The sequence below is a fragment of the Pelecanus crispus genome, chromosome 16 (genome assembly GCF_030463565.1).
Source record: "Pelecanus crispus isolate bPelCri1 chromosome 16, bPelCri1.pri, whole genome shotgun sequence".
In the NCBI taxonomy this organism is placed as follows: Eukaryota; Metazoa; Chordata; class Aves; order Pelecaniformes; family Pelecanidae; genus Pelecanus; species Pelecanus crispus.
Genome location: NC_134658.1, coordinates 5867456 through 5876803, shown reverse-complemented (window position 1 = coordinate 5876803; position 9348 = coordinate 5867456). Strand labels below are relative to the sequence as shown.

The 9348-nt window shown below is 53.2% G+C and overlaps 2 protein-coding genes across 2 annotated transcripts; both read right to left on the bottom strand.

Annotated features, from left to right (window-relative positions):
• Nucleotides 1-522: 522 nt before the first annotated feature.
• AUNIP (aurora kinase A and ninein interacting protein) lies at nucleotides 523-4680 on the bottom strand. Its single transcript, XM_075722058.1, has 3 exons — nucleotides 4594-4680; nucleotides 3983-4118; nucleotides 523-1627 (listed from the first exon to the last, which is right to left on the bottom strand). Exons 1-3 carry the CDS (start codon nucleotides 4678-4680, stop codon nucleotides 669-671), a joined length of 1182 nt encoding a protein of 393 aa, XP_075578173.1. The 3' UTR covers nucleotides 523-668.
• Nucleotides 4681-5770: 1090 nt separating this feature from the next.
• On the bottom strand, nucleotides 5771-7932 carry PAQR7 (progestin and adipoQ receptor family member 7). The gene is made up of 2 exons (XM_009492404.2): nucleotides 7871-7932; nucleotides 5771-7040 (listed from the first exon to the last, which is right to left on the bottom strand). Exon 2 carries the CDS (start codon nucleotides 6999-7001, stop codon nucleotides 5961-5963), a length of 1041 nt encoding a protein of 346 aa, XP_009490679.2. The 5' UTR covers nucleotides 7002-7040; nucleotides 7871-7932; the 3' UTR covers nucleotides 5771-5960.
• Between the last annotated feature and the right edge of the window lie 1416 nt (nucleotides 7933-9348).

Genomic DNA, 9348 nt, shown 5'->3' with positions numbered 1-9348 from the left:
CTGCTACAACTCCTTTGTCACACTCCTCCTCACTGTAAACCTCTGGTAAGTCTGGCAACAGCAGTTCAGTGCTGTGCTCCCACCTGCAGCTGGCAGAGCTGCGTCTGTCACAGTTACAGACGCACAAGCTGAAAAAAATCATGACCCTGCCATTGCTGTCACACACCCCGGCTGTCACGTACAGGGGCTGGCGCAACCACAGTCCTGAAATAAGCAGCGTGTAGCTGAGCCTAGCGCTTCCTCGCGGCAGCTAACGTGAAGTAGATGGTGTGGTGCCTGAGCTGAGCCTAGAAAACCTTTAAATTTGGACTTCCAGGATCTTAAGAAATAGAGATGCGTTAGCAGTGGGCTCTTCCGGGCTGAACAGCAGCATGCTACAAAACACCAGGCCATACCAGAGCCAGGCCTTAATCACACAGGCTGTAATCGTGCTTGAAACAGTCAAACCATTACAAACATCCTCCTTCAAAATTTTATTTTCATTAAAAGCAAAATTTCAGAGATCAAAGAGGCCCTGCCTGTTGCATGGGTCTACTGCATACACTGGCTAGACCATACAATAGCAACAACGGGTACACTTACCCAATTCTGACCACCTTCTTACAAAAAAACCCCGCTTTCCTGAGGCCTCACAGGAGGTCATTAGGCAGCCCATTCAAGGTCACCTATCAGTGTTTAATCACTCTGTTCCCTTCCGAATCCTGCGTGAAGAGTAAATCATAGCACACCTCTAACCACTGCTCCCCCGGTTTGCTCGAGCTCCTGTTGGCAGCACGGCTGGAACAGCCCTTGTAGGGAGAGTCAGGCAGCTGCCTGCGAGAGCTGCCGCTGTCCTTGCAGGGAGAGGGGACCTTCTGGCAGCGGTGAGCGATTACCGTGTTCCCCTCCGAATCCTGGGTGAAGAGCTGCCTGCAGGGACTGCTCGCTCCCCTCTTCCTGCCCCATCCCTCCTCGGCTGAACCGGCCCCCACGTTCTGGCTGCACTCTCTCAGAGGCTGTGCTCTGGCTGGTCGTTGTGGAGATGAATAAAAGTCAGCAGCCCAGGGACTGTCTCTCGTTACAGTAGGACTTCTGTTCTCAGTCTCAGAGAAATCAATTAAAGAATTAACACTACTCAATTGGTGTAGGCTCTTATTCTGGTTTGCACCAAGTCTTGGTTGGAAATCAAGCCCGGTCCTTGCCTCCTCTGGGAGCGGCTGGCCCTCTCGTTTGTTTATCCCACAGTCCAAAGTTACGCTGCCGCTTGCTGAAACCGTTTCTCCAGCAAATAAATCGGACTCACCTCTGTGAGCGATGATCCGGTTGCCCTCTGAATCCTGGGTGAAGCTGAAGCAGCAGCAATCCTCTCCCGCCCCACAGGAGGCTTCGCTCCCGCTGCAGGACTCCGCTCGTAACAGGGAAGGAGAGCCTGGCAAAGGCGCGGGCGAGGCCAGTGCTTTCCCTGCACGACGCTGGGGTGTAAGCCGCACTGTCTCCTCCTCGGCTCTGTAGGATTGTTTCTGGGCTTTCTCCATCTGTGGCAAAGCCAAGATCTTCACAGGGGAAGCAGCCAAAGAAATACCTTTTTCTGTACGGTCTTTATTCAGGATGAAAGGGGATGGCCTAGAGTTTTCTTTGTCTTTCTCATCTGAAAACAACACGGAATCGGTTAAAGCCAGAGCTGGCACACACATTTCTCAGGGTTAGTCACTACCCACAGCACCATTCCTCAGTGCTCGACTCAGAACTGCTGCTTTACTCCTCTGAGTAGCAACACGCAGACTGTTCTACACCAGACTAGCGCTGCCGCCGCCTCGCAAACATCTGCACTGGTGCTGCTGAGGCTGGGATGGAATGGCAGCCCAACACGCTGGGGTAGTTCAAAAAAGCAAGTTTCCCTCAAGCAAGATGCAAGAGCTGCATCTCCAGCTGCTCCAGTCTTTGGCTTCCCTGCCTTCCTCCTCCCAGCTTCCCAGGCAGTTCACCTATGACATGCCCTTTTAAAAGCAGATGCTCAAAGAGTTACTTAAAAAAAACCCAACCCAGTGAAACTTCTACAGCTTGCCTTCATCGCCTGATGGAGGCATCAAGTCCCACATTTGCTTCCGAAACCATTTAATATAAAATCTAATACAACTTCTCAATATAAGAGAGCTCATCCTCAATTCAGGATATGCTAAAAGAAAAAAAAAAATACAAATAATAAATACCCCAGCATCTTAAATCCTATGGACCTGTGGATGAACAGCAGCAGCATCCAATGAATCCAAACACAAACAGTGAATAAACGAATGCAATCAATCAAGGGAATCAAACAAAAGAGGAAAGCACACAACACATTCAAAAGGAGTAGGAATAACAAATCCAAAGCAAAAACCATCAACAGCCCTGTCACAACACAAAAATTCTGTCAAATAATTAAATCATACAATCTACGTAATGCTTCCTCTCATCTACTTATTGCTAAACTAGTTTAATGTTGATGAACTAGCCACTGCACAGCTTACAACGCACAAACAACTGCACAACCCTACACTGCTGGTTTCCACATCCACTTCATTTCTCTCCATATTTGTTAAGACCCACAGACAAATCCCAGTTTGTTGTATCCCAGAGCACAAAAGCAACCTCAAAAGCACAGAATTTGTGAGCTGTATTAGTTAGCTTAAATATTCCAGTTCCCTTGTAATGCCTTCATTGGTGCAGCTCGGATCAAACATTGCATCCTTTAGAAAAGGCTTTGTCCAACCCTTCATAAAAAACTTTCCTCACACACCTCCTGCCAACTCCCTTTACATGGAGGTTGGTTGAACCAAGTAACGTTAATTTTCACTTCCAGCTATGACGTTCTTCCAAGGGCATTTAACTGACAATTTAGGGCTGCTACCATTTAGAACAAATCTGGCGCCTAATGCCCTGGACGCTGCCCCTTCCCCGGGCAGGGAGAGCTGCCCACAGGGCACCGCCGGGCTCGGTGCTGCTGCCCAGACCGCAGCCTGCCCCAGCAGCATTCCCGACCGGATTGTCCTTTATGTGATACCATCAGGCAACCCAGAACTGGGTGTTTTACCACCTGGATGGCTTGTATCAGCGCTTGGGCTGAGCCAGGCTTCCCAACGTTCCGCTGAAAACTCCAGTTTTGTAGGGAGTAAAGCCTGGTGTATTATTTAGAGCTCAGACTGCTCTCCAGCGAGGACTGGCTGTAACTGCTGTTCCTTATGCTTTAGTCTGACGCTGTAAAAGGTGCCTGCATTCAGATTAACCATCACAATGAAATCCCTCCTGGCAGTTCAAACCCTCTTTACCCTCTTCACCAGAAAATGCACTTTTCTGCCTAGTAAAGCTGCCAAGAAATAAAGTGAGCTGGGTTTTCTATTTGTCGTGGTTTAGCCCCAGCCAGCAGCTCAGCACCACACAGCCGCTCGCTCACTCCCCCTACCCTGATGGGATGGGGGGAGAGAATCAGAAGAGTAAGAGTGAGAAACACTCCTCGGTTGAGATAAGAACAGTTTAATAATTGAAATAAAGTAAAATAGTAATGCTAATAGTAACAGTATAAGAATGATAATAATAACAATGATATACAAAGCAAGTGATGCACAATGCAATTGCTCACCACCTGCCGACCGATACCCAGACAGTTCCCAAGCAGCGATCACTGCTCCCTGGCCACCCCTCCCCCCAGTTTATATACTGCCCATGACGTCATATGGTATGGAATAGCCCTTGGGGCAGTTTGGATCAACTATTCTGGCTGTGCCCCCTCCCAGTTTCTTGTGCACCTGGCAGAGCATGGGCAGCTGAAAAAGTCCTTGACTAGCATAAGCAGTACTCAGCAACAACTAAAAACATCAGCGGGTTATCAACATTCTTCTCCTACTAAATCCGAAACACAGCACTGTGCCTGCTACTAGGAAGAAAATTAACTCTATCCCAGCCGAAACCAGGACACTATTACAGCCCAAAACTACTTTCCTACAGGGGCACAGGCTGTTGCTGTTACCTGTCTGGGTGCTGAAGAAGGCGGAGATGGTGGTTTGCTTGGTGCGGGGCTGAGAGGCTCTCGTCTGCATGAAAGTGACCGAGGAGTGTTTCCTTTCCAGAACTCGACTGGATGCTTTTGGCTTGGCTGGGAGAGACTAGGTAGGGAAAGAAACAAATGGAAAGTGAATATACGTCATTAAAGTAAATTCTGCCCCTCTTCCAGCGTTGTGGCACAGTTCCCACCTTTGTTAAACTCTTCCTGTGGCCCCACCGCAGAACGGCTGAGGCTGGAAGGAGCCCGCGGAGGTCACCTTGTCCGACCCCCTGCTCAAGCAGGGCGGCCCAGCGCAGGACGCTCAGGACCAAGGCTGCAGGCTGTCCCTGCCGAGCTCGGCTAACCTCACCCCCTCCCTGCGGCAGCTCCTGAAATACTTCCTCACTGCATCCATCTTACAGCCTTGCTCTGCCAGCCTCTCCGCACTCGCGGTACCACGGCATCTCCCCTCATAACCACGGTACCTCCCAGGCCCAGGGAGCCACACGCTCCCTCGGGACGGGGATCTGGGCACAGCCCGGCTGGCAACGCCGGGGGCGGCTGCAGCAGCGCTCCCCGCCCCGGCCGGGACCCACCTGCGCCGCGCCCTGCTTCAGCTCGGCGGTGTCCAGCCAGACATCGCACGCTTCGGCCCGCTGGGCCGCGCCGCGCCGCCGCTTCATCCCCGGCGGGCTCGGTCCGGCCCCCCCGGGGCGCGGGGCTGAGCGGGGCCCCGAGGAAGGGCAGGGACCGCCGCCGGCCCGCCGCCGGCCCGGGGGAGCCGGTACCTCAGGCACCGGGGCCGGGGCCGGCTCCGCTCCGGGTTCCCGCCGGCTCCCGCCCGCCTCTCGCTCGCGCCGCCCCCGCCTAACGGCCGCCAACGGACACCGCGCGCGCTCGCCGTGGAGAGGGACCAATCCGAGCGGCGGGGCGGGATGAGCGGCAGGCGGAGCCCCGCCCACCCTGGGCCGTGCCCTACGTAAGGCGGCGGCCGCCCGAGGGGAGAAGATGGCGGCGGGAGCGGCCGCCGGGGGGGCCCGCGCAGGCGGCTTCGGCCCGCGAGCAGCAGAGGAGGGGCGGCCCAGGAGGAGGGGCGGTCGGGGGGGGGGGGGGTGGCGGGTGGCTGTGCAGGTCCGCGGGACTGCAGCACCACACGCCTGGGCTTTTCCCTCTCCCAGCGCAGCCGGGCACTAAACACAGCCCAAGCCCTGACCCCCCCCCAGCCCCTCACCGTGCCTTCACAAGCTGCAGCTGCGGGCTCAGCACCCTCTGTTCAGGCCAGGGTTGTGTCTGCTTCCAGGGCCTGATCTGGAGGTGCCTGTTGTTGCCCTGGGGCTCAGCCTCCATCAACTCACCCCAGCCCTGCTCTCTGCCTCTCCTCTCACCGCACTAAGGACGGGGTCCTTGCCTTTCTCACACCCCCCACACTCACCAGGTAAGGGACAGGGCCCTGTCACCGCATGCATAGCTCCATACAATGCCCTAAAGCCATGTAATAATAATATTAAGAATACTAAATAAGTTTGCTACCCTTGTCTGTGGCTTATACAAGCTCACCTGGGTCTGTTTCCAAGGATTTGATTCTGCCACCACTAGCAGGGGGCCAGATGACCTCTTCTCTCCTTTTGCTGTGAGACCGGGTAGCTTCCAAAAAAGCTTTCCCAGCCCACTGCTGTTAGGTTACAGGGCTGCAGCACTAACAACATTTTGTTCCAACTGTTTATTCAGACTTGTGAATTAAACCAGTGTACCATTTTAAGAGCAAGCTGGACCTAACTGAATTTTTAAAGAAAAAAAAATAATAAAAAGCAGCTTCTTTCCCTCTATAGAGAGCACCACTGAGTAACAGTTTGAAGCATTTCATTCCTCCTCTTGAAGTTTGTGGCCAGATTCATGCCAGCGTTGCCACAGCTGGCTGCAGATCAACCATTTGGCTGGCTCACCTGCTTCTCCTTCAGGGCTCTTACTCTTCTTTGAAGCTCAGCTTGTTCTTCACCTTCCGGGCCATGTAGGCAGCTGTGAGGACAGAGCAGGTCACAGTGAAGAGGCACAGGGCAGAGAAGTTGTGCGCCAAATCACCCTGAAGAGCGGAATAGATCTGTCGCCTGGACTCGTAGTCCAACACCACCGCCTCGATCTGCGCCAGCGTGCAGAGTACCAGGCACACGTGAAAAATCTGATGGCTCTGCCCGAAGAAGTGACATTTCCCAGGGAACCACTTCTCAGGGTAAGGGTGTGAGAAAAAAAAGGCACCAATGAGGAAAAACAGCACCTGGCATTTGTGATACAGAAGGGCCGGGTCAGCCCGCTCGGAGGGCGGCGTGGTGCAGATGCGGTGGACCACGGGGCTGATGTCCAGTACGTACGCCAGGCCGGAGGGCAGCTCCTGGCAGAGCCGGCTCAGCAGGCGAGCGGACTGGTGGTACCGGTACTTGGCGTAGCAGGAACCGGCGCAGGACAGCCATGCTAACAGGACGGCCGCCGGCATGTAAAACCCCTTGATCTTCTCGTGCCAGCTTGGCTCGATGGCATAGTAGTAGTGCCCCAGAGCGCTGCCATACTGGTAAATGGCGACCCCCACGTAGTCCATGAAGAAGAAGCTGTAGTGCCAGAACTCGGATTTGGCCTGCAGAAGGTGAGCGAGGGTGCTGAACGTCAGGTAGGTGATGGACGCCACGATGATGATGAGGAGGGGTTGGGCGTGCAGGTCCCGTCCAAAATCCACCCTCTGCGAGAGCTGCTGGAAGCGCAGCAGCAGGATCAGCGCGGCTACCAGATGGGTCCAGACGTTGATGGCCTCATTGTGCTGCTGGAAGAGCGTCGAGAAGTAATAGCGCCAGGTCTGCTGCACGGGCCGGTAGCCGGTGTGGATGTAGGGCTTCCAGAAAACCTTCGGCACCTCCGAACTGCTGACGGTGGAGGGAGAGAGGGGGGCCAGCAGCTGAGGGACCTGCCGCACGTTAATGAAGAGGCGACTAAGCTTTTCGGTGACAACCGTTGCCATGATGCAGCCAAACTCCGGTTCCCTGCTGCACAAAACAACCTTTGGGATGGAAAAAAAGTTTTGCTGAGGGGTTTAATAGTGACTTTACCCAAAATATCAAGAAGCAGGGGCTGTTTGAATGCTTTGGCTTTTTTCTCCAAAGATGTGTAAAATCACACGTGACTGGAGAGCGGCCATTATAGCTGAAATAAAAGAATCACCAAAAATATGGTAATATGAAGGAGGCTGGAGATTTAAAAACCCCTGCCAGAGTGCCCCTTGCTGTACAGGCGTCCTGTCTGGAGGAGTACAGAGGTAGAGGACACAAGTACGGGGTTAATTGACACAATAATTAACACACCAGGATGTATCAGTTCCTAGGCTCACCCCTTCCCAGCGGTTTGGAAACTGCTAAACAAACTAAATATCCTAAACAAACCTCCCTCTCCAGGAGCAGCCCAGATTCTCCCCCTTGTAAACTGTTTGCAGTATCTGTCTTTACAAGTAACAACGAGCTGCATTCCCACAAGCGGCGAGACGACCTGCTCTGCCTCACAAGGGGGTGCATTTGAGAATGTAAATGACTGTAACACCAGTAACAAAAGATGTAACTTCTGTTTAGAGTTTTTACCGTCTTTTTTCAGCTCCTGATTTTCCACGCAGCTTTGCACAAAAAAACCAACGCAGCTCAAGTGAGTTTATCCTGTTGCATCACTGAGGTCCAGCAGCGTAATCTTTGTGAGCAAGCATTTCCATATTTACATTTTTTGAAGCTGCTGTCCTTACCAAGATAAGGGCAGCCTTGCTGGCTTGTTCTGCCTTTTCACGACAGCCTTAAAAACATATTGGCAAGAACGTGCTCGAAATGAGACTTCCCCCCCATTCTTTACCTGCTCTTGCTCAGACAAGTTCTGAGGAAGACAGCCCAACTGCCGTCCGGCTCCAGCGCTGATTTACGCCTCAAGTCCTGGCAAGTGCAGTCATTTCAGGGACAGCTCAGACAGGAAAAGCTCTTCAAAGTTTGGGAACAGGAAGAGGAAGGGATTGGACTGTTTATCTTAAAGAAATCTCTAATTTCCTCATCAAAATGGAGTAGATAGATCTGTAACTCATGCCTGCCTGAAGCAGAGGAGCACAGATGCAGATAAAAACAGGCTCTTTGCTGCTCAGCTTCCCTCTTGAATGCTCTTTCCCACCTTGCCCAGTTAAAGAGGCCCCACGTCAAACACAACTGCCCTGGCTCGGGGCAGCACCTCGCAGAGGGCAATCCTGACCCTCGCCTGGCCTCCCAAACCCCTCCTATAACCCTGCAACACACAGAGGCTGCTAGTGAAAAATTAACTTTGTAAACCTCTTCCGGGCTTCCAGCTACTGCACGGAACTGAAACAGCCTCAAGTCCTGTCAGGGAGATGTGGGCAAAAGCAGAACTTCCCAGGTTAAGCTATTTTGACCAAAATTCTATGGACAGTTTAGAAGAAAACTCTGCCTTTCCAATCCCCAGAGGACTTGCCTTTGTGCCAGGGTTGCCGCTGCCCACGAGGACGCCCAGGTACACAGGGAGGGGGGCTCAGCTCCAGACCGCGTCCAACCCCGTCACGGCTGCCAGAAAACAAATTCCTATGGGAAAGGCACCCCTGGTTCTGCGCAGGGAGACGCTGCGGCACTGGGAAACGCTGCGTTCAGAGCGGGCAGGCACGAGACAGGAAAGGGAGCCGTGTTTACTTCAGGTCCTCCAAAATTTGTTGGAACAGGGCTTAATTTGCAAAGCTCTTCCTTAGCTACGAGCCCTTAGGCAACGCTCAGTTATGAGCGGAGAACATCCTGCGCAGCGCTGGGTATCACTAATCCAGCTTGTACTCCGAATAGTAACCGCCACATACCTACGAGATGTCAATAACATTGCCTCAAACACTCGTTATTTCCCATGGAGCATTTCCTTTCCCCAGCAGCATCCACTCATCCTGCTGAATTTTTTTTTTTTTTTTTTAAAACTACACAGACTCAGCCCCCAACTGTTTACTCCCACACATACACCTGTATTTAGCCTTCTAAAGCACAAATACGTTTCTTGTAAGTTATGATTGTTTTCTTCTCAGCACAGGCTCCCTGAGCCCCCAGTACCCACGAGCCGAGCGTGTTTTCAGTGGCTGGGCTCCCGGCCCCGTGCCCAGGGAAGCCTCTCCCTCCTCCCGGCAGGGCAGCCCTGCCAAAACCCCTTCTGTGGCAGCCAGGGATCCATCCCCCATCCTGGGAAATTTTTTTCCCTGGCAGGGGGTACGTCAAGACACGGGTGCAGCTGGAGGTCAGGGTCAGCGGGACCCTAGACCCTCGCCCTCCCCTCCTGGTGCCCCCCCAGGACCCAAGGCA

What these genes read in the sequence shown, in the direction of transcription:
- AUNIP (XM_075722058.1), bottom strand. Translation starts at nt 4,680, where the DNA reads ATGAAGCGGCGGCGCGGCGCGGCCCAGCGGGCCGAAGCGTGCGATGTC. An exon ending in TGAAGCAGGGCGCGGCGCAG is followed by an intron (nt 4,119 to 4,593) that starts GTGGGTCCCGGC and finishes TTCCCTACCTAG; the next exon opens with TCTCTCCCAGCCAAGCCAAA. An exon ending in CTTCTTCAGCACCCAGACAG is followed by an intron (nt 1,628 to 3,982) that starts GTAACAGCAACA and finishes TGTTGTTTTCAG; the next exon opens with ATGAGAAAGACAAAGAAAAC.
- PAQR7 (XM_009492404.2), bottom strand. Translation starts at nt 7,001, where the DNA reads ATGGCAACGGTTGTCACCGAAAAGCTTAGTCGCCTCTTCATTAACGTG.